This window comes from Bos mutus, chromosome 18 (genome assembly GCF_027580195.1).
Source record: "Bos mutus isolate GX-2022 chromosome 18, NWIPB_WYAK_1.1, whole genome shotgun sequence".
NCBI classification, from domain to species: Eukaryota; Metazoa; Chordata; class Mammalia; order Artiodactyla; family Bovidae; genus Bos; species Bos mutus.
The window spans coordinates 27,784,838-27,812,455 of NC_091634.1; the positions used below are offsets into that span (position 1 = coordinate 27,784,838).

Below are 27,618 nucleotides of genomic sequence, written 5' to 3' on the forward strand. Positions count from 1 at the left end.
GGTCCACTTCCTTCCCAAGCTACGCCTTCCAGAGCCGGCGGGACTACACTTCCCAGAAAGCCTTGCGCGGGGGCGGAGGCGGCAGGGATGCGATGGCGGAGTCGCTGCCGCTGGAGGTGAGAGGAGGCCGCCCTCAGGCCTAGCTCGGGACAGGCCCCGCCCTCGGGGTCCCAGACTGTGGGGAGGGGCTGTCAGACAGCTCTCCCGGCCCCGCCCGTCTGGCGGAAAAGACCCGGCCGGGAGATCCCTGGACCTGCAGGCTATGGGTAACGGCCCCGCCTTTGGGCCACTCTGTCTCCTTACCTTGGGGGACCATCCTCTCCTCCCCCATCGGCCCCAGGAGATAGCTGCTGTCACCTCAGCGAGGACAGGGCCTCTGCCTACCCCTGACCTCTTGAGATGGCCGTCCCTCCCTCTCAGTTCTGGAAGATGTCCGCTGCATCCCATCAGCCCCGAAGGGTAACCGATCTTACCCCCATTGGTCCCTTGGAATGGTCGCTCCATTCCCTTCCCTTCGAGAGATGGCTGCCCCTTCCCCTGGCGGTGGAAGACAGACTGCCCCTTCCCATCAACTTCGGGCATGGTCTCTGAGTTCCCTCACTGAGGACAGGCCTGCTCCCCACTTCCTCAGCCCCTAGTGATGGCCATCCCTGCCTCCTTCACCTTCATCCTTCATGGGATGTTTGCTCCTTCTACTTAAATTGGAGCAAGATCACTCTGCCGCTATTGTCGCGAGACAGATAAGTTTTGTCCCAGTGGCCTCTTGGGATGGCCTCTCCATCCTGTTTGCCCAGAAAGTTGGCAGCCCCCTCCCACTGCCCAAGAAAGACAGGGCACCCTTTCCCCATCGGCCCTTGGAATGATGTTCCACACCCAGTGAGTCCCCTGCGATGGCATCCTTTCCCCCTTCTGCCCCAGAGGATATCTGTCCCATCACCGTGGATCACAAAGATGACCAGTCATATCTCTAGTAGCCCCTTGGAATGGAGTTCCTGGGATGGCCACTCCACGCTTAGCACTGCCTCTTCTGTTTCCTCTAGAAAGGCTTTCCCCCTTCTCAGCTCAAAGAATCATGCTGCCTCCCCTCAGTGAGGACAGATTTGTTGCCCTCCTTTTGCTCTGTGGGTTGGCTGCTGAACCCCAGAAGACAGGATGACCACTATCTTACCTCAGCTCAGACAAGTTTTCCTGCCTGCTCTTGGGGATCAGAGCGTGGTCAGTCCCAGTCCCCATCAAAGTTCTCTTCCCCAGGCCTAGCCTCTCTGGCCCAGAGGCTGTTCTAACCAGTCATTCTCCTCTCGGTAATGATCTGTTTTATCTTCCCACCCCTTCCTTGAGCAAACCTTTGGTGAAAAGAGAGGTAAAAGACAGTCCATCCTTATTTAATTCAATCCAGTAAGTACTGACTGAGTACCTTCATGTACTAGCAATCAGGGAAGGGAAGAAGAGACCAAGTGGGCTGGTGAGGGTCAAGTTTAAGGGCATTCCAGGAAAAAGGTCCACATAGGCAAAAGAAAATAAGAAAATCAACATGCTGTGTTTGTAGGACACTGAGAAGACTGGCTTGTGGAAGCTCTGGGATCAGGGGTCCAGTCAGGCATGGAGGCCTGGCAGTGCTGACCCAGGAGAAGAAATTTTGTCTTGAGGGTATTGGCGAACCCCAAAGGTTTTCATCAGGAGTGCACTGAGACTGAAAGCTGTTTCTTAGGAAAATTAACCTTGTTGCAGTCTGTGGAATGATTAGCAAGGATGAACCTGGAGGCAAGGAGATCAGGTGGGAGACTGTGGAAGGAACCCTGGTCTGGGGTGATGAAGATCACTAAGGTGGAAAGGTTTCAAAGGTAGAATTATTAATAACAGCAATCCAGGAACCATTTATGGACCATCTACTAGGTGTGAAGCATATTATATCTATTAAAATATATATATATAATTTAATCCCTGTCATAAGACTGTGAGGGCAGCTGGTAAAGAATCCTCCTGCAATGCAGGAGACCTCAGTTCGATTCCTACATTGGCAAGTTCCCCTGGAGAAAGGAAAGGCTACCCACTCTAGTATTCTTGGGCTTCCCTGGTGGCTCAGACGGTAAAGAATTCATCTGCAATGTGGGAGACCTGGGTTTGATCCCTGGGTTGGGAAGATGCCCTGGAGAAGGGCATGGCAGCCTACTCCAGTATTCTTGCCTGGAGAATCCCCATGGACAGAGGAGCCTGGCGGGCTACAGTCCACGGGGTTGCAGAGTTGGACATGACTAAGCACAGCACATAAGACTGTGATCTAGATTTTTTTAATAACCCCATTTTACAGGTGTGGGTTGAGGTTCAGAGACATCACATACCTTGCCTGAGGTCACACAGCTAGGAACTAGTGGAGCTGGGATTTGAATGAGTCTAAGTAAAGCCTATGCTTTACACCTGTATCTAGAGCAAGGGACAGAAGAGCATGAGGAGTATAAAGTTTTATCAGAATCTTCAGACAAGATGCTCTGTTGCCACTGAAGCTCAGGGGCTGGAAAGTTGGGAGGAGGGGCTGCTTTGGACTGAGGTGAAGGTGATGGTAAAACATTTGGATGAAGAATCCTGTGGACAGTTGGCAATACTAGACTAGCACATGAATGATAAAACAATATGGAATACTGAATTGTTGGTTTTTCTTATAGAGGTAATTGTTAAAGCAATGCAAGTGAATTTATTATCCTAGAAAGTGAACAAATTTAAAGACTCAGGTCTGAGCCCTGGGAGCCACAGAAGAATCTAGAAACAGGGCAATTGGAGTGGTGAGTGGAGCCCTAGAAAACACAGTCATAGAAGTCAAGGAGGGAAGATTCCAGAAGAAAAGAATAGTTAATATCAGATTATTCTTGGTCTCACAGGCAGCTCCCTTCCCCAGTCCCTAAGCAGGCCTCCACCCCCAGCCTCATAGAGCATAGGTGGAGTGAGGGCCTTAGCCTGCCAGGATGGGTCTTGCTGAGAATTGTAACAGCTGGCTGAGAAGCCAAGTTGGCAGTGAAGAAGATGGAAGAGTGCAGTCCCAGTGTGACTTCCTGAAGATCAGCACTTGCCTTGTTGTATGCAAGACACTTTACCATGATATTTAACCGTCACAGTAACCCACTTAAATCTCACTACAACTGTCTTTTTATAGATAAGAAAAATAAGGCTCAGAGGGGTCAGTTGAGAGAATAAGGATCTAAACTAGGTTCATCTAGTCCCAGTGCCCAGGCCCTTTTTATCAAATTGAGCAGGAAGTTTGATTTTTATCAGAACAAACCTGCATCCAGATGGTGCTCAGGAAAGGTTTGTTCCCAGTAAAGATACCTGGAGACTGGAGAGGAGAAGTGAAGACTCTCTGAAGCTTAGGATCCAAGATGAGCTAGAAGCCAGCACTCTAGTCCCCTCTGACCTACTGTGCTGCCAGAAAGAGAAGATTTCAGAGGGCCCCACCAGCACTAACAGCCCCGATGCCCTGTCTTTTTCCCTCAGATGGTCACATATATTCTGAGCTTCCTGCCTCTGTCAGATCAGAAAGAGGCCTCCCTCGTGAGCCGGGCTTGGTACTGTGCAGCCCAGATTGCCCTTCGGGAGGTAAGGTGCTTACCCTCACCCAGCCCATTCCCAGTGGTCTCACTTCAGCTTGCTCGTGGCCCTGCTCATACATCATCCATCCATTCATTCCTGCATATTTATTCATACATACTTGGCTCTGGGTCCGGTACTGGGACTCTACAGATGAACCAAACATAGTCCCCTCTCCTGAGAAACTCATAGTCCAGTGAAGGAAAAAGACAAATACGTGAGTGATCATGATGTTGTGTGCTCAGGGCATTGGCAGGAAGGGGGCCATGGGAACATGAAGGACACGGAAGGAGACTGGCAGCATCAGGGAAGGCTTCCTGAAGGAACAGGATGAGAAGCGTGAAGGTTGGTCTTCAGGACTCATAACTGCACAGGCGAAGGCACCAAGGTGTGAAATAGTTCTGGAAACGACCACCCAGGTTCACTATGACTGGAACTTGGGTGTGTGGGAGAGAAGTGGTGGGAGATGAGGCTAGAAAGGGGTCAGACAGATGTGGCAGGTGGTATTGCTAGGGTTTTCTCCTGGTTACCATCGTGGGTAACCAGGTAACCCATGGAACTTTAGGAACATTAAAGGAACATCAGGCAGGGGAGTGATATGCATTGATTTATGTCTTAGATCTCCACAGTGCCGAGTGGACTGAGAGGTGAGTTGTAGGGAGACAACCCGCTAGGAGATGAGTGCAGGCATTTGTGTTAGTTTGGAAGGCAAGCAATGAGTGCCCTTTGTTTCAGTTTTGACTGTCACTGAGGTTGAACAATTTTCTCATTAGCGGACCATTTATATTTCCCTCTTTTGTGTATTTCTGTTCCTTGTCTAATTATTGGGGTCTTAGTATTTTTCTTATCGATTTGTATGAACTTTTTATACATTAAAGAAGTTAATCTTTTACATACTTACTGAAATATATTCCTCATATATTTGCCTTTTTAAATTTGATTTGTAGATATGTGTTATTTATGAGATATACAGGGATTAAATTTCTGGGTTGTTGACTCTGAACATCATTTTCTTTATTTCTGCCATTGCTTTAGAGATACTTTGCCTCTTCAAACATCTGATAAATATACACTCATATTTTGCTTTTATTTTAAATTTGGATTTACTTCTTAGATCAGTTTTAGGTTCACAGCAAAACTGTTTTATGGCTTGAATTTATATATATATATATTTGGTGTAATTTATTTTGACTTATGCTGTAAGGTAAGGAGCTAAACTGATTAGTTTTCAAGTAGCCCAAGTACCATTTATGTATAATGGATTGGAAGCCTCCTCTGTCAAATTTTAAATGAGTGTTTAAGTACGGTCTGTTGTTGAGTTCTCTCTCCAGTGTCATTGAGCCTAGTTTCTAAACAAATTTGATTTGAACTTGTTGAAAATTTGAAGTATAAAACATATAAATGATGAGATCCAGTTGGTAGTTGGACTTCTGAGAGAGGAATTCAAGGGAAAGATCCGGGTAATAAATATAGGTGAAGGTGTCATTCTGAACAGGCGGAGGTTTAAGCCTTGGATCTCAGTCACTTTCCCTGGGGAGAACAAGAGGAGCCAGAAGAGCAGGCCACAGAGACTGCCCAGGAAGGATACCAGTCCAGAGGCAAGCAGAGGAGGAGGGGCCTGTAGAGAGGCCTCCCTCATCTGGATGGTGATGCTACCTCTGTGCCCAGCACTGTGCTAGGCCCCAGGGCTGGGGCAGACACAGCACTCAGAGTTAATAGTGAGAGAGAGACAGCACTGCACTCAAAATCTTAAGAAAGGTGCACAGACGCATACCAAAGATGCAGAGAAGATTCACAGAAGACTTCATGGAGAAGGGGATGCTTGTGTTAAATCTTAAGAGAGGATACATATTTTGTTAAGGAATAGGTGAGAGGTCAGACCACCCCCCCCAACCCCCAGAAAAAAACAGGTGAACCCAGGTATGGAAGTATGAGACAGTGGTCTGAAATTAGCATTCCAGAGCCAGAGTGCAGAGCAGGCATGGGAAAGCTGGGGCCGAAGAAGTAGGCAGGGGGCTGACATAAAAGGGCTTGAATGCCAGCCAAGAAGCTCAGCTTCCATCCTGTGCAGTGGTGAACCATCAAAGGGCCTGAAAAGCGTGGTCAGCTGCCTTTTGTCAGGATCACTTACCAAGAGTAGACTGGAGCCAGAGAGACTGAAGGTCAAGAGGAAATAGGAGATGGGCTGGAAAGGACCTTGGGCATTGTGGATATGAGGGAGCAGTCTAGGATGATTCCCAGATTTCTGACTTAGGTGATTTGGTAGAAGGCGCTGAGAGTTTGGGAGAAGCGGGGATAAGGCAGTAAATTCAGATTGGGCCATACTGCATCCTTGTATCTGGAGAGAGGTCCATAAGGCCATGGCTCCCAGTATCTGGTGCTCAGGAAAAGGTGTGGGAAACAGAGTAGGTGGAATGGGATGAAGTCTGCTGGGGTGCACGTGGAGGGAAACTGTGTGTGTGTGTGTGTGTGTGTGTGGTGGAATGGAACAATTCATGGAGAACCCACTGGTCCATGGGTTGGGTCTTTCTGCTCTTTGATGACCCCAAATGGGGAGCAGGCTAGAAGGTAGGAGAGACAAGAGGCCAGAGTCTCAGAACCCCCAGTAGGAGAGAACACCAGGGAGACAGGCCATCCCAAGTAGGCACCATGGTGCAGCAGAGAGGAAGGACACTTGTGGGAGGTCTGCAGAGGAGCCCTCAGGTGTTGGTGACCTTGATGGAGAGGGGCTGTTTCTGGGAATGAAGGATTCTGTGGGGACAGTGGTGGAGGGATCAGTGGGCAAAGCTATGGTCAAGAGGTGGCCGCCGTGTGTGTGGGCACCCATGTGCTTCCAAAAAGCATGATGGTAAAGGGGAGGGGCGAGGGGGGTTGCAGGGTCAAGGGAAGCCTTTGTTAAGACTCTGGGGTGTTTGTGGACTCTGAGGAAGGAGAAGTGGAAAGGCAGAGATTTCGGGGTTCACAGAGGAGAGGGTGGGGACAGGCTCAGTAGGCTGGGAGAAGGGGGTCTCCTTGAACCCAAGAGCAAAATAGGGAAGGAGGTTCTGATGAGTCCTGCCAAGGATGGGCTGGTGGATGTGAACAGGGCAGGAGGGCCTTCCCACCTAAGGGCTTTGGTTTCTATTTGAAACATCTCTGAGAAGGCTGGAGTGAGGGCAGGGAGCTGCAGTAGCATCAGGGGCTTGGAAAGAAGTCTAGGGGAGTGAGAAGAGAGGGGGGCTGTGAGGAGAGGGGTGCCAGTGCAGACAGGAAGGGAGGCTGCGGATTCCTCGGACAGCACATACCCAGAGGCAGCCATGGTCTCATCATCCCTGGCTGGCAGAGGGCACAGAGAGCAGGTGCACCCACATGATGGGCAGGGCCACGGGGGCCCTCACGAGAGGCCATCAGTCAGGGAGGCTTCTTGGAGTCTAGCAAAGAAGCAGGGTGCAGAAGAAGCCAAGTGGGCAGTCAGGCCCTAGGGATGAAGGTGAGACTGGAACAGGAGTGAGGGAAGGAAGAAGAGGAGGAGGCCAGGGTCAGAGTTTGGGATCCAGAGTCTACCATTTTAGCACCGGAGCTTCTCCAGTGAACCCTGAGCTCCAGATAGAGCACTGACAAAGACCCATTCGGTGACTCTGCAAAGCTCAGCCCCCTACTCCACCGCCAGGACTGGGAGCCCTGGGAAGCCAGGCCACAGATACCTGGGCATCTAGGGCCGATACCACCGAACAATCTCTGGAGCCCTATTGGCAGGAACCATCTCCCAGGGTGCAGCGGGCTGAGGAGGTGGTACCCCAGCTAGTAGATGCTGTGGAAGATTCTGGCTCACCAAGGCCAAGCTGTGTGGCTCCAGGCCAGGCTAGGATGCTTGACTTGGTAACTTCTTAATCTCCTTCACCTGCCCCCACTTAATTCCACTTTTTCTCAAATAAGCAGACAGACAAAGGCAACACCTGACATACACCTGGGCTCCGTCCATGCCTGGGACTGGGGTGGAGGTGCTGCCACCAGGCTGGTCACTGTGAAGATCTCAGGATGGCTCCTGCCCCTTGCTGCCTTTTCCTGCCTGAGGTGTCTATAAAAGCCTCTAGATATGAGCCCCAAAGTCTTATTCCTCTCTGGAGACCAAAGCCCCTAGGCGCCAGGACATAGGCTTCCTCAAGGTCCTTCTGGAAAACAGGCGTGCTAACTTTGGATTCCTGTGCTGGCAGACAGGAGGGTCATGTCTCTCTCAGATGGTTTTCCAAGTCTGCACACAGGCCTGCTGTCTCAGCTCAGGACTTCAGTAGTTACAACAGAGTCCTGGCCTCTCACAGTCAAGGGACATGTATTGCTTTTAGCAGGTTTAGGGCATTTTCCAAATGAGTCCGCATTTACTCTTAAGATGCCAGCATTAAGAAGGGAGGAGACCGGGGGGCTAGTTGACCCCTCTGTGCTGAGGCAACTGAAGCTGGAGCAGGTACCCGTGTTGTACTCCCCTGGGGCTTTAGAAGCATCTTCCCAGGCCCTGGGGAGGGGCACTTTCCTACACTGGGGCAAAGACCAGACCCAGAAGGCTGCCGCTTGGCCCCCACAGAGAGTAAATATCCCCAACAGACTGCTCCTGGACTTCTGTATGAGTCCCAGGTAGACCACCTGGGTGATGGCTTAGAGGCTGTCTTCTCCCCCCCAAGAAAAACTGTGGGGAGCAGGGAGGTGGCCTCAAAACTCACCCAGCCCCATAGTTGGAAGTCCTTTAGGCCAGGCCCTGCCCCTTCACTAGGTAGCTCTTGGGGCCACCTGCCAGCCCTGCACTTGGACCTGGGCTGTTCGTTTACCTTGTGTATAAGAAGGCAATGGGAGAGGGAAGAACACTGCTGGCAGCCAAGGCTCAGGCAGATAGGGAAAGAAGGAAGACTGAAGGCAGCTGGAGCTGGGGGCTGCGGGGTGCCATGTGACTGGTGGGGGCAGGTGCTGCCTGGCAACCAGCACTGCTCTACACTCCCCCAACCAGAGTTCATTCTACTCATCATGAGACTGGCTCATCTAGCACTGCAGGACTTTGAAACGGCTGGAGGCACGCTTTACCGTTCCTTTCTAAAACCTTTTCTCCTTGATTTTTTCAGTACGCTCCCCAGCCTCACACACTGGTATCTTCGCTAGCTCTCCTTCAATCTGAGAGAGGGACCCAGGTCTCTGGCGTCCCCACTCCCCACTGTCTCCTGGTGTCCACGGCGGGGATCTATGGGCAGAGCTCCTCTCACCTGAATTGACCATGGGGTCTGAACTGGGCACCTGGTTTGACTCCCAGACTCCCATGAAATTGGTGGGAGCTGGTCTCCGTCTAACCACAGGCTCGTTCCCGGGACGACAGCCCTCGGGGGCTGCTTCTCTCTGGGGCAGAAGCCAGGCGGGGTCTCCACACCTGGAATGAGTTCCACCTGTCTTCCTGGAAGAATCCTGTTGATAAGCATCTTGCAGGGAGCGCATATTACGCATCATTTTGACCTTTCTGGTTCCCTTTTGATGATTTTCTGTGGGGGACAAGCAGGGAATGTCAGCTTGTTCTTCCTGTTACTCACTGGACAGGTTTCCTGGGGAGCCTGCTTGTGAAAACAAGAATCTATGAGTATCACTTGCCTGCAGCCTGGGCGTTGGTGGGGGTAGAGAAATGGGGCTAGGGTTTCAGAAGCCAAGCCCTCTTCTCCCTCCCCCACAGACCAGTTCCACACATTCCTGTACTTTCTGTCCTTTGGCTCCCTCTGGCACAAGATCAGGGAAGCTTCTCTGAAAACAACTACTGGCGGGTCCTCACACTCCTAAACAAGCCAACCCTTCCCCACAACTAGCCCTGAGCTTGCCTCCCCGCCCCACCGGACTCCAGCTCTGTGCTCCCCAAGCTCCCCGGTTCCTCTCCAGTAGAGCCAACTTCCTCCCTGCCTCTGAAATTCGTTCTCTGAGCTCCTGTCCACAGAAATAGTACACTTCTCCCTCCTCAACTGCAGGAATCAGACAGACCCTCCAGAGATAAGACCAGGGATCACAAGCGCATCTCCAATCTCCAGCCTAAAGGGCCTTCACGTGTGCGTATACGCACGCATCCACGCATGCGCACACCACACTTACATGCGTAGGCACATTTTTCACTTACACACAAAAGCCAGGTTTGCAAACATTCTTGTGGCCGAGACACTGAGGCCACCAGGGTACCTTGGCCTCACTGCCTGCCCCAGATCTCTGGCATCTGGGCCACAGGGCGTTGTGGTGAGCGACACCTGCCGTTGCTTCTTCCCGCCTTCAGCTGCTCTGAGGGCTATTTATATGCTCTTGAGAAAGTGGGGGAGGCTGATTGCTTAGCTAAGACTAAGCTGAGGCCCTGGATTTGGAGTCCATGGGTCCCAAGGCCACCTTCTGGAAGTCCCCAAAGTTGGAGTCCAGAATGCTTTGTCCTCCTGCTCCCAGGGGCCTTCGCTGGCTCTCTTCCAGGGCACCCCCCAGCCCTCCTGTACCCAGCATGCCAAGTCCCCACTCTGGCCCAGCCTCTCCATAGGCGCTCAGCCCCGGTCATCACTAACCTTCTGTCCTCCCCTCATAGTCCTCCCCCTTGAGCCCCAGTATGACCCGTCCTCCCTGCTCCCACGTCCCATCAGCACCCCCTCAGGCACGTGACACCACAGTGGGTCCCCATTGTAGAAGGGCCCTTCCCTGATCTTCCCTCAAACTCTGGCCAGCAAATTGCCACCAGACTCAATGGCTGGCACACTGTGAGGCCAGAGGGCTAACCCCAGGCCCGCTGCTGCCTTGTAGGCCAGCGTGCAGTACAACATCCCCGTGTCGTCTGCCTCCCTTCCGGCCATCAAGAGCCTGGGTCTCAGGGGCATCACCTGCATCAGCCTGACCAACCTGGATGGCTCGCCGGCTTCACTCCAGGTGCTGCGGTCTGTTACCCACCACCTGGGCCCGCACCTGCAGAGCTTGTGCCTTGGTGGGGGCAGCCCCACAGAGGCCTCCTTCGTGGCCCTAATCCTGGGCTGCCCGGCTCTGCGTATCCTAGACCTCAGTGGCTGCAACAGCCTCTTCACGTCAGGCATGCTGCTGGCTCAGCCTGAGACGGCGCAGCAGGTCCAGCAGGCGCTGAGCGGCCTCCGTGAGCTCAGCCTGGCTAGCCTTCGGGACCTGGCCGACCTCAGCTTCAACCGGCTCAGCAGTTGTGCCCCCTGCCTGGAGCGCCTCTCCTTGGCCTACTGCCACCTCACCTTCCAGCTAGGCCCAGCCTGGGGCACCATCGGCCCCCAGGACTCCTCCCCCTCCCAACTCTCCTTCCGCAACCTGCTGCGATTCCTGAAGGAGAGGGCTGGTAGGCTGCACGCCCTGGACCTGAGCGGCACTGGTTTGCCGCCCGAGGCCCTGCGGGCACTGGGCCAGGTGGCCGGGCTGCAGCTGCAGGAACTGAGCCTGCATAGCTGCCGGGACCTCTCCACAGAGGCCGTGGCCGCCCTTTGCCACCAGCAACCAGGCCTTACCTCCCTGGACCTCAGCGGCTGCTCAGAACTGGCTGATGGAGCAGTCCTGGCCGTGAGCCGGGGCCTGCGGCACCTGCGGCGCCTGAGCCTGAGGAAGCTGCAGCGGCTGACAGATGCGGGATGCTCAGCCCTAGGGGGCCTGTGTGAGCTGCAGAGCCTGGACTTGGCCGAATGCTGCCTGGTGAGAGGGCGGGAACTGGCCCAGTCCCTGGGCTCGGTGTGCGCAGCTCCACCCCCACTGGCCTCCCTCAGCCTGGCCTACTGCTCCTCACTCAAGGTGAGCGTTCCACCCCTTCCTTCCATCCTCACCAGGGCCAGGGATTGGGGGAACTGGGAGCCTGGCACCAGGGAGGTGCCCTGTGTTTGTGTCCAAGTGAACTGGAAGAGGAAAGGTGCCTAGGCAGACAGTGCTGCTGCCCACACTCCTCCCTGCAGCCCCCGTGGTGGGTCCCTGCAGAGGGAGGTCCCAGAGACCAGAGGGGCCCACCCACAAGGTGACCCACACCTCACAAGTCCAGTGCTTGGTGATCATTGCAGTCTCGGGAGGGGACTGAGGGCGGGTGTTCCCGGGGCAGGGGTGACAGAACCAAGCCCTGGGGGATGGGGCACCGAGGTTACACAGCAGTAGTTGCTCAGGAGGGGCCCTGGGGAGGCCATGTGACAAGGGAGGAAGAGGGTCATTTCTTGGTTCATGCTGGTTACTTCAATAGGGCTCAGCCCTGTCCCTCTGGGTGGTGTCCCTGTCTTAGCAGTGTCGCCCTCTCCCTCTTTAGCAGATTATTCCTTCAATCTATGGCTGTGCCCAGAGCATTCCCCACCTGAAAAGTGTCTCAACATTTTCCCCCAAATGCCTCTCTTTTACCCTACTCCATCCTCACTGTGTCGATCGTGTGTCTCTTAGCCATTCTTTCTGGAGGCCCATGTTCCCATGTCTGCATCTCTACAAAGCAGCTTCCTCTGTCCTGCCCTTAGTTCTTGCCCCCCCCCCCCGCATCCCCCAACTGGTCCTGGCAGGTGGCAGCTCTGCCATATGTCCCCCCAGTTCTAGAGGGAGCATATCTGATTGGTGCTGGGAGCACAGAGAAGGTGAACGCCTTAGAGATTTTCACCTGCATCCTTCCTACACCAGCCAATCTAGGTATTTGTCCTTCTCCCTGGGTCCCCCTTCTCAGCCCACCACGTCCACTGTGACACACAGCACAGGAACACTGATGCACCCTTCCTTGGGCCCTATGACAGTCTCCTGTTGCCTGTGGGGCTGTAATTTTGGGCAGAACCTTCCTAGGGACCCCTCCCTGCCTGAGCAGCAAAGGCTTCCTCCTACAGCCCCACCAAGAGCTGGAGCACTGGGCCTCCAGGCCCAAGGACACCTCTTCCTGGCCACAGGGCCCCTGTGGCCATGCTGCAGGCCCCGTGGGAGCTGGACCTCACAGCCTGCCACGCCTCGTGACACAGGCAACGGGCACCTCCCCATCACCCGCTCCCTTTTCCACTTCCCTCCTAGGACGCCTCGGTGCTCTCCCTGATCCCAGGGCTGGGCCCACGCCTCAGGGTGCTAGACTTGTCCTCCTGTGTGGCCCTCACCAACCAGACCCTGCAGGCCATCTGTACCTACCTCACCCGCCTCTCAGTCCTGCGCCTGGCCTGGTGCAAGGAGCTGGGTGACTGGGGGCTCCTGGGGCTGGGGGAGCCCATCCAGGCGCCTTCGCAGGAGCCTCAGGTGCGAGACCCTCAAAGTCATGGTGGGTGGGGGGTCCCTGGGCTCAGCTGCCCTCCTTCGTCCCTCTCCGGCAACAGTTGAGGGCCAAACTCAGGAGGAACCTGAGCAGGAGCTTCCTCCCACAGCCCCACGAAGAGCTGGAGTACCGGGCCTCCAGCCCCAAGGACCCCTCTCCCCAGCCACAGGGCCCCTCCCTGCTCATGCTGCAGGCCTTGCAGGAGCTGGACCTCACAGCCTGCAGCAAGCTGACTGATGCCAGTTTAACCAAGGTGTGAGGCTGGGAGTGTGGATAGGCTGAGGACCCCAGGGCTAGAGCTTTTTGCTTGGAACAAGCCCTTTTCTCATGGGCTTCTGCTAGATGTGGCAGTTCCTCTGGCTGGGGGTACAGGGAGCCGGAAGGGCTCCAGGGCCTCATTACCCTCCCTGTCCCTACTGCATCCTTGCAGGTGCTCCAGTTCCCCCAGCTGAGGCAGCTGTCACTGAGCCTGCTGCCAGCACTCACAGACAAGGCCTTGGTGGCTGTGGCCAAGGGCTGCCCCAGCCTGGAGCGCTTGGCGCTAAGTCACTGCAGCCTCCTCAGCGACCAGGGCTGGGCGCAGGCGGCCAGCTCCTGGCCGAGGCTGCAGCACCTCAACCTGTCCAGTTGCAGTCAGCTCACGGAGCAGTTGAGTGTGTCGGGGGCTGCCCACGGTGGGGGCTGGCTGGGCTTGGGCTGGGTCAGGTGCTCACTTGGCGGCTTCCCTGCAGAACTCTGGATTCCGTCGGGCAGGCGTGCAGGCAGCTGCGGATGGTAGATGTGGCCATGTGTCCCGGCATTAGCATAGCCTCCGTCAGGCGCTTCCAAGCCCAACTGCCTGAGGTGATCTGCATCCAGTCCCGCTTCGTGGGAGGGGCGGACCTGACCCTAACGCTCTGATGCCAGATAAGTGACCGGGGGCTCAGCCTCTGTCACCTCCAGCATCCCCGGCCCTGGCCTCTTGACCTGGAGTTTGACTCAGCACCTCCTGCCCCTCTCTGTTACATGCCCCAGAGGGCCTTCCCCAAGCTAGAAACCCCTTCACTGGGTCTGAGAGTGGGATGATACCAGGACAGCCCACCGGGCCTCTTGCCTGCCTGCCACACAGCCCACAGGAACCTTCTCCAGCTGCATGGCACTGCCACAGGCCCCCGAAAATGCCAGATCCTGCTCGCCTGTCCAGGCATGGGTCCAGAGGCCAGGCCATTGGTGGGCTGGGTCTGGTGCTAGAAAAAGTAGACCCCAGTACCTTTTGTTCCACCCACTTCTCACACTAAGGCCTGTGCCCGGCCTTGTTCCCTACAGCTCTCCCAGCGCCCCCACCAGCACTGAGTTTTAGCAGCTAAGCCACAGTCTTTGTTGTATACCCAAGATTAAAAATTCCAGATCTTTCTTCCTTGTCTGAAGTTCTCAGACCAAAGGGCCCCTCCCCACCTCAGTGAAGCGGCCCGGCCCAGCCCAGGGACAATGTGTAGGAAATGTCAGAGGGACAGACAGCTTCTTTCTCACACCTGGCCCAACAAGTGCCCCAAGCAGGTCCTAGCTTCTTCCCCACATGGTGGGAGATGCCAGAGGCTTCTCCCCAGCACAAGCCCTGGCACATGTCCCACAGCAAAGCCATGTCCATGTGAAGATCCCAGGAGCATAGTCATTAAGGATGGCTGAGTCAACGGGGTTGTTTTTCAGCGTACACACATAAGACACGAGAGAGAGAACATCTCTGGGTAGGAAAGGTCATTAGAGGTCCAACCTTCTAAAACAGAGAAAGAAGCTCCTGGGCCTGGGAGCCCAGGGGAGCAGTAAGCTTAGCCTGGGAAGTCAAGGAAAGTGAAAGAAGTCAAGTCAGTGAAAGCAAAGGGAGGAAATGGGACAAATAATCAGAAGGGACCAGGGAGGTGCAGGTGGGCAGGCCAGAGTTGGCGCTGGGTGGGGGTAGGGAGTTCCCAGCCCCCAAAGTGAGCAGGGAGGATGCCAGCTTAGACAAAGCATCAAGAACTCTGTAAGCTGCAGGCACGCTGTTAAAAGGGGTAAACCACGGCATGTCTGCATCCCAGCTCAGTTCTGTTCAGTCATGGCACCATGACCATTATCCGTGGACAACAGGGAGACACGGGAGAATACAGGAGGGGGTGATGTGTGTGTGTAATCAGGTCAGTTTCCTGTTTGAGAAAGCAGTTGGAGTAGGTGGTATTGAGAAGGCTGGAGGGGCAAGACAGGAAGCAGGAAGTCGGGAGGTTCTTGCCAAGATGATGGTGGCCTGAACGAGGGACTGGAGACATTGAGAAAGAACTGAAGGTATCAGGAGATGTAAGTGCATCTGGGTGCTCCATTTTCACCTTGAACTCAACAGGGACTATTCTCAGTGGGGTGGGAAGTCTGAATACAGGGGTGGTCACGTGGGGCCCTAGATGCCTAAGTAAGAAGCATAGCTAGTGGGTGGGAAGAAAGCTCCCCCGGAACATTCTTCAAGGGAGGTGCCATACCATCAGTTTCTAGGCAACGTGGTGATGGTTAACACTTAAAGATATTTTGAGGAGGCACTGGGAAGGAGAGGCAGTGAGAGGCATGGAGATCAGAGGGTGATGGCCAGCAGCTTCCAGCCTGTCTGTGGGTCCTGGGGGTGGGTGTGCTCCTCTCTGCCTCAGAGGCTTGGGGTCCGTGACCACAGCCTCTGAGCTTCGCCTCCAGCTGGCCTATCTGTGGCTCCCACCTACCCATGCTGCTGCAGATGAGTTTTAATCAGAATGCAGGCTTCCTGCACTGAATTCCATCTTGTCGGAATCAGCCTACATCCTCCCACTGGCCTGGCGGACATCTACCGGAACCCTGAGTTTGCCCTTCAGCACGAAGCATACCCAACTTCATGTCTCTCCCTTCAAGTCTCTCGAAAGCGGGCCTTTAGGACCCACAGAGAAGACAGGGGAAGGGCCAGGCAGGGTGGAGAACTAAGCTCAGACTGTCCGGAGCCTTCTGGAAACACAGCTCCCAAACTAGGCCCCTGCTAAAATTGGGGAAATACTTCCCACCCTGCCATCTCTCCCTCATCTGGCTGGCTGCCCCACACCTCTCTCAGCTGGCGGCCCCCAGACTGCAGTCCATTCTGCTCTTTAGAGGGTGGGCTGGAGACTCACTCTGGAGAAGGGTAACAGGGCCAGCCTGTCCTCACTCTCCTTCAGAACACCAGCCCCGCAACTGGAGTTGCCCAAGTTCATGGCCCCAAGCTGTGGCCCTGGCCTGATGCCCCCTCTCATTTGCCAGCCAAGATGGAAGGCAGGTTTAGCCTGCGAAGTTCAGAGCTGGCTCGACACACATCTAAGAGCCAAGCAGACTTTTATTTCTGCCACAGCCTCTGCTGGTCAAGGCGCCTGTGCTTCTCCCCCTCCACCCTTTGCAGCCACCATGGTGGCAGCAGCTGTGGCCCTTGGCCAACCTCACTGTCAAGGTTCGGCAATGCTGCAGTCATAGCAGAAGTTGAAGTTGGTGGGGGGCGGGGGCACAGGGGGTGGTTGCTCAGGGATGGGCACATTCTCCAGCTCCAGGAGCCGCAGCTTGGTCTCCATGGTTAGCAGCTGCTCCAGGTCCAGCCGTGTCTGCTCACTGCCCATGGGATTGCCCAGCAGGGCGCTCAGCCCATCTGTCCACAGGTGGAACTGGGGATGGGACCAGCTCCATGAGGGCCTCTCCATTTCTCCCCCTGCCCATCTGTTCCCCTGCCCGTCTGCTCAGCCTGCCCAGATACTCACCTCCCGTTTGGATGGGGCAATGAAGTTGAGGTATGCCTCTTCCTCCCCATGGTCATAGCTGACTGAGAAAGCTAACTCACAGACGTCCTGGAGAAGCAAGGGAGCCAGGAGCGCTGAGCAGGGGCCAGTGGGAAGCAGCCCTGGTGCCCACTGAACTCACCTTGTTTTGCTTCCCAGAGCCTTTCTCCCGGACGTGGGGACAGTCCTTGCCTGTCAGCAGTGCCCTGATGTCGCCACAGGAACTGCAGGAAAAAGGCTGGGTTGACCACTGAGACCCCTGGCGGCCCCGGGGTGGGGCGGCTCGGGGCAGCACATGTCTGCCCGCCCCAATGCCCTCCTCACGCTGCTCGGGCAGGCTCTCAGGGGTCGGTGGGCCTACTCTCTCCTCCACGTCCCCGTACTGCAGCACTTTGTGGTTGGGAGACAGGCAGCAGAACCACAGCTTGTCTGTGGGTGGAAAGGGCGGCGGGGAGCAATGAGAGGGCCTCCCCAGCCCCGCCCAGCCGCCCTCCAACCCCACCACCGCCCACACAGTGACCCTGGCGCCGCCGGCTGCTGATCTTGTGGAAGAGGGTCCCCTCGCAGAGGCGGAGCAGACGCTGCTGGCGGATCAGGCCCATGAGCTCCGGCTTCAGTTTCTCCCGAAGCTCCCTGGGTGCAGGGGAGGGGGTTCACTGAGCTGGACAGCTGGGCCTGGGCAAGGCAGCAGGGCAGGTGGGCACTAGGCCTGGGATCTACCCCCATGACTCACAGAATTGGAGGGGCCAGTGTGCCTTCCTGGTGCAGCCGCTCCGTCTGCCGCAGCCGAAGCACCTCCCCGTAGGTGAGTGCGTTCACCTTCGTTCGGAAGAGCTCCAGAGAGCTGGGCTTCAGGGCCAGCGTGCGGGCCAGCTGCTCCCGCACCACTTGCATGACCTGGGGCCATCCCAAGCTGAGCTCAGGGCCTGAGTTCCGTGCCCCAACCCCAGAACCTCTGCCCTGGCCTGGGTCTCCCCACTGCTGCCCTCCGCACCTTGTCAAAGTCCTCCTGAGTGGCCCGCATCTCCTTCCAGGTCTTATTCAGCAGCTGGATGCTCACACAGAAGAGCTCATGGAAGCTCTGATCTTGGCCAAAGAACATGGGTGAAAAGTCCTGGGCTGTTTCGGAGCCTGGAGCGGGGGGGCAGGAGGGGCTCAGGGAGATAGTGTGTGCTGCCCCTGGCCCTCTCTGCCCTTCCGTCCCCTGTTCCTGAACACGCTGTGCCCAGCACCACTCACAGGGCTCCCCAACATGGAGCAGATCACACAGCAGCACAGTCAGCTGGATGCTGCTCCGCGCAAAGGGGCACTCGTGCTTGTCCTCACGGCTGCTGTTCTCTAGCACAAACTGAGGAGGCGGGAGCACAGGATGGGCTGGGGAGTCATGACTAAGCCCCGGGAGGGCCTCGCTTAGGTGCCCTGTACCCCATTCATCCATACCCCACCCCGCCCTACCACTGACCCGGCTGTAGGCGCTGGGTGCCTGTCTGGAGAAGTAGAGCATGTTGTCCAGGGCCAGCAGGCCAGGGGGCACGCGCTCCAAGTCCTGGGCAGGGTTGCTGTTCTGGGGGGCAGGAGAGAGGAAGCTGAGGAAGGTCCCAGCCCTCTGGAGCAGTAGCAGCAGCCCTGGGTGGAGGGAGGGGGCAGGGGGCTGGGTAGGGGTCACTCACAGAGAAGCCCAGTTTGCGGAACTCGCGGGCACACAGGGAGCGGCGACGGTCAGCGCTCAGCCCGGCGCTCACAGACTCCCCCTCCGGCTCAAAGGCAGCTTGGCGCAGGGCCTGCAGCTGCTCCCGCTGCTCCTGGGGTCATTGTTGGAGCGGTGGCAAGATTGAAGATTCAAAGCCAAGCTCCGGCCAGCCCCAGCCTTCTGCGCGCTCAAGGCACCTACCTGACTGTAGGGGTCCAGTGGTGTCCGCATGCGTGGCTCCAGCAGCCCCAGCATCAGGGCCTGCAGTACGTACAGGTGGTGAGCCATCTCGTCACCCAGTGGCGCTGCACTGTGGATGATGTTCTGAAGGACAGCCAGTCCACGGCTGTGAGCGTGGGCTTCCAAGGAGGGGAGTGGGGAGGGGTCTGCCAGGCCTGGTCCTTCCTACCTTGTAGATGAACTGGCGAAGGTTTCTCTGCCACAGGTAGTCGAGCATGTGCTGGTGGGTGGGAAGGGGGCTTGAGTGATTTAGCCCCACCACGAGCGCCCATTTTTTCGGCCCGCTGCTCTGAGCACAGCACCCACCACCTCCTGCCCACCCCATCCAGTCACTGGATGGATGCCCACCTTACGTTCTGCAGGGGTGGCCCCCTGTAGCAAAGCTGTCAGCAGTGCCATGGCCTTGGTTTGCAGCTGCTGGTTCATCCTGGGTGAAAAGGAGGGCTCAGCCGGCCATCCAGGGCCCAGTCCTGCTCTCCTCTCTGGTCCCCCACCTTCAGACACTTACACCTGTAGGTGCACCAGCAGCCTGTCTAGCGGCACCTCGCTCTTGACCAGCTGGCCCAGGGTAGGGCTGCTCAAGGTCACATTCTCCAGCAAGCCCAGGGCCAAGGGCTGCACAGAGGCATCCATCAGGTTCATGTTCACGTAGCACACCACCTTTGGCGGAGCAGAGGCTGTCACCACCTCATCACCGTGGAAGGCCAGGCCCTGACACCTCTCCACCACCCCCACCTGTTTCCCCGAGAAAAGCCCACCCACCTTCCTAACAAAGGGGATGCTGAGTGTCTCCCAGGACACCACGCCGTGCTCCATAAGCTCCAAGAAGGCCCTCAGTGCAAGGGCCAGCACCTCTCCTAGGCTGGAGGGACATCGGAGGCTGAGCAAAGCCAGACCAGGATCCGCGGTCCCACTGTGTCCCCCGCCCACCACAGCCCTGGGCTCACTCGTCCCCATCCTCAATGATGGTGCCCAGTCTCTGAAGCCCATCACGGCTGATGACCTCCCGGGCGAAGGTCAGGTCCGGGGCCAGCAGGAGGAGGTGCCGCAGGGCTTCCCGGCGCCCTTCACGACTTTCGCTCTGCAGCCCCCGCAACAGCCGCTCCGCCTCGCGGTCCTGGCGGGGTGGGAGCAAGGGCAGAGCACAGGTGAGGAGGTAAGGAGAGGGAAGTGGGGGTGTGGGGACGCGGGTATCCGCTAGGTGGGGCACTTCTGGGCTGGAGTTGGGACTGGGCCCCCGGTCGCCAGGTGCAGAAAAGAGGCACAGCAGAGGGGCAGGGAAGGAGGGCGGGGTCGGAGGGGCATTACTGGGGCCGTGCTGAGGCACAGGATGCTGCCATTCTTGATCTCCATGCGGTTCTGGAAAAGATGGCAGAGAACGGAAAGAAGTCAAGAAGAGCCCTAAGGACTGGCTAGTTGGGGCTGTCAAGAAGGGAGGATTTGGGAGTCAGTAAAAGATCAGGTTGCAGAGAGTGGGACGATGACTGCAAGTCGGAGCCAGAGTTAGAAGGGACCACAGGGTGGAATGTGGGGCAGAGGGGAGGGGACTCACGTTCTCGGTGATGTATCTCCGGTGCCCATCCGCAAACTGCAGGGCATAGCGCTCAGAGTGAGGCAAGCTCCACCTGCAGGCAGCAGAGGCTCCGTGAGGCAGGTAGGGGGCGCCCTCTCCCTCCTGCCCCGCCCCATCCCCTACTCCTCGCCCCCGCGCGACCCGCACTCACGCGTCGCACACCTCCTTCAGCACAGCAGCCAGGGGTTTTGCCTACAAGCGGAAGAGTCACTCACAGGACGGGAGTGAGAAGAGGTTGCGGAGGAGCCTGGGGAGGGGTGGGGTGGGCTATTCGAGGGGAAGGGGGCGACCCGAAGGTAGGTGGTGGGGTGGATGGAGGCCAGCCAGGCCTAGTGACCTGGTCCAGCTGGATGAGCTGCGGGATGGCGTCACGCATCTGGACGGCGATCTTCACCACATTCCGCGGGGGCGCCATGGTCTAGCCGTAGGGGCTCTATACTTTCCAGATGTGCCACCTCCGCTGAGAGCACACCTGGCCTGGGGCCCCTGGGAACGAAGGTGTTCCTCAGCCCGAGGCTTGGCTCCCGTGGCTCAGGCTCCCACTCGCAACAAGGTGCCGCGGCCTTCCCTAGGGAGCCGGATCCAAGGCCAGTTCCGGGTTGGAGTCCCGAGAATAGGAGAGCGCCTGCCCCGCCCCGCCCCACCAAGGAGGCCCCGCCCCGCCCCAAGGTGCGGCAGGTGGGGGTGCGGAGGGCGGGCTGTCAGCACAGCCACACCTCCTTTTCCAAGAGTTGACCCACCCAGTTCCACCAACCCAGCAGTCCCAGGGAAGGGCCCTGAAAGAACCAGACCAAAGATAGCCTTAGGCACGATCTTTATTCACTTGGACACTGTACAAATATTACAATTTCCTTTTGTTGCAAAAAGTATAAAAATAATCTTTATATAGGAATCCATCCGTTACTGCAAATCTTTCTAAATCTCTGCAAATGGCTCTAAATGAGGGTAAATGAATAAACAAGAGGGGGGCTATGGGGAGAGGGAGGCTGGGCCAATCCTTAGGGACTCAGCAGCCCAGATTTCTTAGCTAGAAATCTCCATTCCTTCCTGTTAGCACCCCCATGTCAACAGGTCCTCAGGGCCAAGGGCCCAGCAGAAGGGGGGGCACACAAGAAGTCCAGGAGGAGGTTTGTGATCGGGCATGGGGAGAAGTTAAGGAGGCCAGGGGTGGTGCTGGCATGTGCCCATCCCCACCCCAGACTTCCTCCTGGAAGGGGGAAGGCCTGGCAGGTACAGGGCAATGGGAATGGACAAGTGGCCCTGTGAAGGTGATGGAGGGTCCTTGGTTCTGTGCCACTGGGTGGCAGCTGAACCTGAACTCTGGGAGGGCTTGAGGAGGATACCAGGTAGGGTAAGGCCCCCCAAAAGGAGAGGCAAACACTTTGGCTCCATGGTGGAGGGGGCTATGCTCCTTTCCCCGGCTCTCCGAGCGCAGAACAGGTGGACTTGCAGGAGCAGGACTTGGGGCCAGAACTGTGCAGTGAGGGAAGGCTGGGGAAGCCAGAAGTCTGCGGCTCTCAAGCTGTGGGGGAGTGGGGAGAGGTCCCCAGGCAGCCCCCAGGTCAAACAGTCTGTGTCCCAGCCACAAAGGGCATGCTCCTGTCAGTCAGAGGTTGAGAACAGGCACATCAAAGAGGTCACAGACACCTTCACTCTCGTCCAGGTTGTAGATGTAATCGTGGTCTCCAGGGGGTGGAGAAAGGCGGAGGAGGGGTGCAAACACTGCAGAGAACAACAAGCTGAGGCCCCACAGCTGAGGCCCCACCCACGGCCACCCAAACTCTGCCCACATACACTTACCCCCTACCTTGCTGGGCCACCTACCTTCTGAGGACATCAGTTCCTCCAAGAGCTCTGAGCTCATGCATTCTGGGGACAGAGGGAGAGCTCAGTTATATCCTGGCTCCCCCCTCTCCACCCAACCAAAGTTCATGAAGGGGACCACCGAACCACCCACCAGGAACTGTGACCCTTTGCCCAGATAACAGACACAACCATAAGGTCCTCAGAAGGGCAAGAAAACAGCTCTAAGACCCAATGAACTGTGCCCCTTACCCAGCCCCCGGGAGGAACACAGCCCTACCTCGAGTGGGATCAAAGATTTCTGACAGCTCTTTCGGGAGCTCCAAAACTGAAAGACAAAAAAACCATGATCAAGGGCACAGAGGTCCATCCCAGTTCCTCTCTAGCCCTTGCTTCCCCAGATCCTATACCACCCACTCAGGGGGTGCCATACAGCTGAGATGTAGGCCCCACCCAGGCCAAGCTGGCACTATCAGTAGAGGTGGTGGCAGTGATCCTGAGTGTTAGGATACATGAGGCCATCCATGGGGAATATCTGGGAGAGAATTCATTTAGCTGATGTGGGGTGGGGAGCAGGAGGAGGGAGCTTGAGTGACACCAGGGTGTCAGATCTGAATTCCTCTTCGCCAAAGGCCCACCGTTAAGTTATTGGTACAGTGCTTCCAACTCAGTGGTTCAGCAAGACAACACACCCCGCTTTCATTTCTAGGTCCAGAGTGTATACCCTGTCTGATGGAGGATGCCCTGTGTGATGAAAGGATGTCCTGTCTATCCCTACCCTAGCTAAGTACCTACTTGTGCCAGGCTGAGACCACACCCCAGGCCAGGTCACTTGGCGGAGAAGGAGGCACTCTTAAGTAGGGAACAGTGCTACAGGGTGATGATGCTGCTACAAAGGTCCAACCAGGACACACGTGGGAAACAGGGAAGAAGTGTTGGAGCCTGGTCAGCAGGGATTTCATATGCCAGGTTTAGGGGCTCTGGTTTTATCCAGTATACCTGAGGAAGCTGTTAAAAGAATTTTTGTAAATAGAGAAAAGCCAGTCAGGGTGTGTTTCAGAATCAGGCAAGGTAAAGACAACAATGTTGAAGAACTTAAGACAGAGGTGGTAGCAGTGATCCTGAGTGTTTGGATCCATGAGGCCATCCATGCGGGATGTCTGGGAAAGAATTCATTTAGGTGATGTGGGGTGGGGAGCAGGAGAAGGAGAGAGCTTGAGTGACACCAGGGTGTCAGGTCTGGGTGACTAGGGCCAATGGTTGGGTACTCACAGAGATGGAAAAACAAGTTCCAGTTGAGGACACATAGAAATGAAGTGCCCATTGGATGTGCAGAAGGCACATGGACACAGAGGTAAGGTTCAGGCAAAAGAATTCCGAAAGACGGAAAGACGAAGGGTGGGATTCACCTACCCACAACTGGGGCCCTCCACAAGTGTGACATGGGCCAGAGATCTGGGAAGCCAGATGTAAAAAAATGCCAGGGAGAGGTCAGAAGGAGAAGTCAATTAACAGAGAAGAGCCAAAAGCTGACATTATGGATGCTAAAAAGGGAAAAGAGCATCAGCACAGAAAAAGAGAGGACCAGAGTAAATCACCGAGAAACCCACTGAAGCTAGCTGGGCAGGGCTGGGTGATTGATCAAGAGCAACACTAGTATGGAATGGGGTGGAGGAGTTAGGGCTGGGGTCCTGACTGCTGCAACCTGAAGCTTGACCAGGGAACCAGAATATGGAATAGAATGGAGATGACTATTTCAAGGAGTCTAAACACAGAGATAACAGGGAAGGTGAGAGAGGGAGACACAGAGGATGAAGTGTCATTTAATGAAAGACTTAACAGTGCTTGAGGGCCGAGAGAATGAGTCCTGGAAAAAGCAAACACTCAAGTCACAGGATGACTTGAGTGTTAGGATCCATGAGGCCATCCATGCGGCTGCATGACGAGGGGACACCAGACAGATGACACTGTTTCTCCTAAGACACTCACTGCCCCACTTTGGGGCCTGAGGGCCATACCACAGCTCATTCCCTAGGAGAGCGCTCCTGCCTTCATGAGACCTGAGTCCAAGGGGTGGCAGGCAGGGCTTGAGAGAGGACCAGGAAAGGGGACAAAGGGGCACCTGCACCAAGCGAGAGGCCAGGCTCCTTGCCTTAGCTGGCAGAGCTCTAGCTGATGGCAGGGGGCTGGCCAGCTTTGACAGAGGAGATAGGAGAGTTCGGTTCCAAGCCTGATTCTATTGAACTAGGTCTTTCTGAGGCTGGGTTCTTCCTGCTCCCAAGGGTACAAATACTCACCACCTGTGGGGTCTGCCTTGATGGGCTCAAAGGAGGTAGAAGGATTGGGTCCAGATGAACTGCTGTTGCTGCTGCTGCTGCTGCTGTCCAACAGGGCAGAGGACTGCAGCGGCCGGGTGTCCAGAGCTGCCAGGCCCAGCGGGAGGGAGCTGAGCTCACCACTGTCCTTGCTCTCGGTTCCATGGCCTCCACTCACTGCAACCACATCCCCCAAACCTGGTCACTCAGGGACAGGAAGCAGGATATTGAAGCTGGCCATGCTAGAATCCACAGCCAGGATAACTACAGCCCTGTCCTCGGCCCAAGGAGACTTAGGCATGCTCACCCTCCCAGGAAGGTAATATGAAAATCAGTCACTGAAGGAGATGGGGCATGAAGCCCACAGGAGGGAGACTCACAGATGACTGCTGCAACCACACTTCAAGAGGGGTGCCAGGGCAAGTGAGACACAGGCAGACCTGGTGGAAAACTGCCACCACTAATGCCCCTTCACACAGTCACAATGTCCCTGTTAAAAAGGGCTCAATGGCTGCACCAGCAAAGAGAGGCCAGTGGGGTGGGGGTGGATGGTTAAGATAACCCCTACAGGGTCTCATTCAACTCTGAGAATTTCATCTTGTCACAAAGAAATATTGCTTCTTGGGTCCCTGAATCCCTCATTACCACATACCCATTGTGCCTCACCTGGAATCTCAGCTGCTGGACCAGCCACCCCCTGGGCCTCAGTGCTGCTGGGGACAGGGTTGGGGGTGGTCGCCTGGGGACTGCTCGGGCGTGAGGCATCCTGGGGCTGGGCCAGGGAAGGCTTGGGTAGAAGCGGAGGAGTAGAGACAGCAGGCGGGTTCTGGAGCAGGTCTTCGGGTGGTGGCACAGGCACTGCCACAGGCGGTGAGCTCCATGCCTCCTTGTTCACCAGAAGCACCTCAATGGGGCCGCTTACACTCTTCAAGTGAATCTGGTACTTCTTCTGCCCATTGAGGCCCTGGAGGTGGGGGTGGAGGACAGGTGGAATTGGAAGCAGATTTGGCTCCTGCCTGACCCTGGGCCAGGGACAGTATCCTCTCCCACCCTGGGCTGCCCGTTCTCCTAGATAACTTCAAACCCTAGGCCTCCCCTTACCTGCCCCACCCGCGACTTATCAGGCTCCACAGCCAGCACCCGCCCTCAATCCACCCCACCCGGCTGGGCTGAGCACCCACCTCTGGGATGGGCACCTCCAGGCTGGTGCCCGACGGGGCCCGGATGGCAAGGAGGGTGTCTCCTAGGATGACAAAGAGGATGGATCAAGGCCCACGGGCTCAATTTGAACTGGGAATGGGGTGCCTATCCCTCAGAACAAGGAAGATCATAGTCCCAGAGGGGCTGAACAATAGGCTTCACTCACTCCCTATCGAGGATGGGGGAGAGAACTAAAGCTTTTCTCTCCTAAGAACCCAGAGGTCAGTAACCAGAAAATCTGGGTTCACTCACGTGCAGCAAAAGATTAGTGGCCATGGGCACCTCATTCAATTGATGGGGCTGCTCCCTAGGCAAAGACGTTCTGGCCAAGGCCAACATCTCTTCCCCAGAAACAGCCTGGGAGATGCAAGATGGACAAGGAAGAGTTTCTGTACCTACAGTGCAACTAAACTACACGTTGGAAGTGGGTACCACTGCCCCTTGCACACAAGCATACACAAACAGGCACACACACTTTCTCCCCTCGTATGCTCCTGCCACACCTGAGAAGCCAAACCTAGGGGGCAATGCAGGTGGTGGCTGACCCAGGGACCCAGTCCAGGCTTCCTATACCCTCTCAGCATGGTTAGCCTCCATAGGGTCCCAGAGATCCTCAAATCCAGGATTTACCCTGTCTGGATCTTCTTTGAGCAGGCCCCAGGAACCCTCTTAAGAGACCGAAGTCTCTCAAGCACCGAGTCCACTGCTCAGGGCTGTGGCTCAGCCCAGTCCCACCCCCATTTCCCCCTACCCAGGCTCTGCTCACCAGCAAAGCATCTGCAGATGTCCTCATGAGTCACGTAGGCCAAGGTGTGGGGGTTAAGGAGAATGGCTGATGCCCTGCCTATGGTGACAGACAACTGACACAGCGAACACCCAGCTTTGCAGTGGAGGTCTGACATACACGCTTACAAAAAAAGCCCTGAGGCCTGGGGTCTACATGGGGGAGGGATCACAGGCCAAGACTGTGGGTGGAGAGGCTCCGAGGAGGGAACCCAAGGCTGAAACCTGGCCAGGAGCTGGAGGACCATCCTCCCAAGCGGGACAGAGACTAGGGGACCACAGAGCAAACCCAGCTGGACTAGAGGGCCCATCGCCCACTCCCCGGGAGCCAGGACCGCCGACAGGAGGATATCAGCTGTTGTGCACGTCCTCTGTGACGTTCCGGATGCTCTGCTGCACCCACACCTTGTGCTGGTCTAGCTCTTGCTCCCGCTGCTGCAGCTCCTCGATCTCTGCCTTGAGCTCGATCAGCTTGTCCGCAATCTCCCGGGTATTGCAGCCAGGCCCCACACCCCTGAATCCAGGAAGGAGAGCTGAGGCGGGCTGCCTGGCACTCTGGGTCCCACGGTCCCTGTTCTCTCTGACACCCTCCACCCCACACCCTTGACACTTCTGGGTAGGAGATCCCATTGCCGTCCCCGGTGCCCCAACTCACTTCCACTGGATGCTATTCTTGGATTTTTTCTCGATCAACCCGATACCTTCCAGTACGTTAGTAATGTCATATATCCGCCGCTTCTGGCGCACAGCTAGGGTGTCAGCTGCCTGGCAGGGAGAAGAGAATGGAAAATGCTCAGTCCCACTCTCACGGGGTACTCGGTCTGGAGTAGTCTGAAAAGGGGGTGGCGTGAATTCTAGCCCTCCTCTCCAGGCACTACAGCAGCTCAGGACTGTGGGGCGGGAAGGGGCCAGACGAAGCCTGAGCTGATGTTCCGATACTCTTTTCCCCACACCTGCTGGAGAGGGCCACGAGGACTAGCACCCGCAGCCCCAAGCCTGGCACAAAGCTGACATCCGATGAACAGCCTCAGCCGAATGAATGAAACAGCTCCCGGCCTCCCGCTTGTGAGAAGCACATGTATGGCGGCCTGCTCTGAGGGCTCAGCTGGGCCGCCCCGGGGGTTCCCTCTACCGGCTCAGGCCTGGTCCACCATCCCCCCTGTCGCCCCTTAGCCGCACCAGCTTGAGGTCAAGCACGCCGTCCTTGGCTTCCTGCAGAAGCGACACGAACTTGGTAGTGAGAAGTCCCAAGCTCTTCTCGTGCCGGCTTGGGGTGCCTGGGGGCGGCGGCGCCTGTGGCCCGGCCTCCGCCATCGCGCCCGCCCGCCGCCTCCCCTCAGCCAGGCCAGGCCAGGCCGGCGCCGCCGCCACTTCCGCTTCCGTTCCTGGCCGCTCGGCCGCCGGCGCCAGCCTCGCTACTTCCGCTTCCGCTTCGTTCCCTTCCAGGGAGTCTGTCA

The 27,618-nt window shown here is 56.5% G+C and overlaps 3 protein-coding genes across 8 annotated transcripts; 1 reads left to right on the plus strand and 2 right to left on the minus strand.

The window, feature by feature from the left end:
• Nucleotides 1–19: 19 nt before the first annotated feature.
• Nucleotides 20–16,011, plus strand: LOC102271345 (Leucine-rich repeat-containing protein 29; the record flags this gene model as incomplete). The annotated part of the gene is made up of 6 exons (XM_070386762.1): nt 20–116; nt 3,484–3,585; nt 11,021–11,337; nt 12,565–12,780; nt 13,227–13,444; nt 13,528–16,011. Coding segments are annotated over 6 exons (1,119 nt in total), but the record flags the coding sequence as incomplete, so codon positions are not given.
• Nucleotides 16,012–16,101: 90 nt separating this feature from the next.
• On the minus strand, nt 16,102–20,541 carry ELMO3 (engulfment and cell motility 3). Of its 5 annotated transcripts, none has more exons than XM_070388235.1 (19): nt 20,398–20,541; nt 20,212–20,252; nt 20,040–20,112; nt 19,796–19,846; nt 19,435–19,604; nt 19,250–19,349; nt 18,996–19,147; nt 18,836–18,914; nt 18,657–18,707; nt 18,449–18,571; nt 18,228–18,359; nt 18,020–18,121; nt 17,797–17,905; nt 17,552–17,688; nt 17,291–17,454; nt 17,078–17,190; nt 16,700–16,986; nt 16,540–16,626; nt 16,102–16,446 (listed from the first exon to the last, which is right to left on the minus strand). In XM_070388235.1, the coding sequence occupies exons 1-19, from the start codon at nt 20,473–20,475 to the stop codon at nt 16,234–16,236; spliced, it is 2,262 nt and encodes a 753-aa protein (XP_070244336.1). In that variant the 5' UTR covers nt 20,476–20,541; the 3' UTR covers nt 16,102–16,233. The 5 variants fall into 5 exon arrangements, with proteins under 5 accessions (XP_070244336.1, XP_070244338.1, XP_070244337.1 ...); XM_070388237.1 differs by having other exon boundaries at nt 20,223–20,252; nt 20,398–20,498; XM_070388236.1 differs by having other exon boundaries at nt 16,244–16,462.
• A 316-nt stretch (nt 20,542–20,857) lies between these two features.
• Nucleotides 20,858–27,536, minus strand: E2F4 (E2F transcription factor 4). Of its 2 annotated transcripts, none has more exons than XM_005896556.3 (10): nt 27,341–27,536; nt 26,817–26,926; nt 26,514–26,675; nt 26,145–26,188; nt 25,360–25,421; nt 24,845–25,142; nt 24,161–24,355; nt 22,144–22,191; nt 21,885–21,929; nt 20,858–21,782 (listed from the first exon to the last, which is right to left on the minus strand). In XM_005896556.3, exons 1-10 carry the CDS (start codon nt 27,473–27,475, stop codon nt 21,667–21,669), a joined length of 1,215 nt encoding a protein of 404 aa, XP_005896618.1. In that variant the 5' UTR covers nt 27,476–27,536; the 3' UTR covers nt 20,858–21,666. The 2 variants fall into 2 exon arrangements, with proteins under 2 accessions (XP_005896618.1, XP_070244341.1); XM_070388240.1 differs by having other exon boundaries at nt 24,161–24,376.
• Nucleotides 27,537–27,618: the final 82 nt, after the last annotated feature.

Bases quoted from the DNA above. Each gene is read 5' to 3' on its own strand.
- ELMO3 (XM_070388235.1), bottom strand. From the start codon at position 20,475: ATGGCGCCCCCGCGGAATGTGGTGAAGATCGCCGTCCAGATGCGTGAC. The intron at 18,708-18,835 runs GTGGGCATCCAT...CCCACCCACCAG, and splicing joins CCACCCCTGCAGAACGTAAG to CACATGCTCGACTACCTGTG. The intron at 16,447-16,539 runs GTGAGTATCTGG...TCCCATCCCCAG, and splicing joins TTGCCCCATCCAAACGGGAG to TTCCACCTGTGGACAGATGG.
- E2F4 (XM_070388240.1), bottom strand. From the start codon at position 27,475: ATGGCGGAGGCCGGGCCACAGGCGCCGCCGCCCCCAGGCACCCCAAGC. The intron at 21,930-22,143 runs GTAGGGCTGTGT...CTCTGTCCCCAG, and splicing joins AATCTTTGATCCCACTCGAG to AATGCATGAGCTCAGAGCTC. The intron at 21,783-21,884 runs GTAGGTGGCCCA...TGTTCTCTGCAG, and splicing joins GGAACTGATGTCCTCAGAAG to TGTTTGCACCCCTCCTCCGC.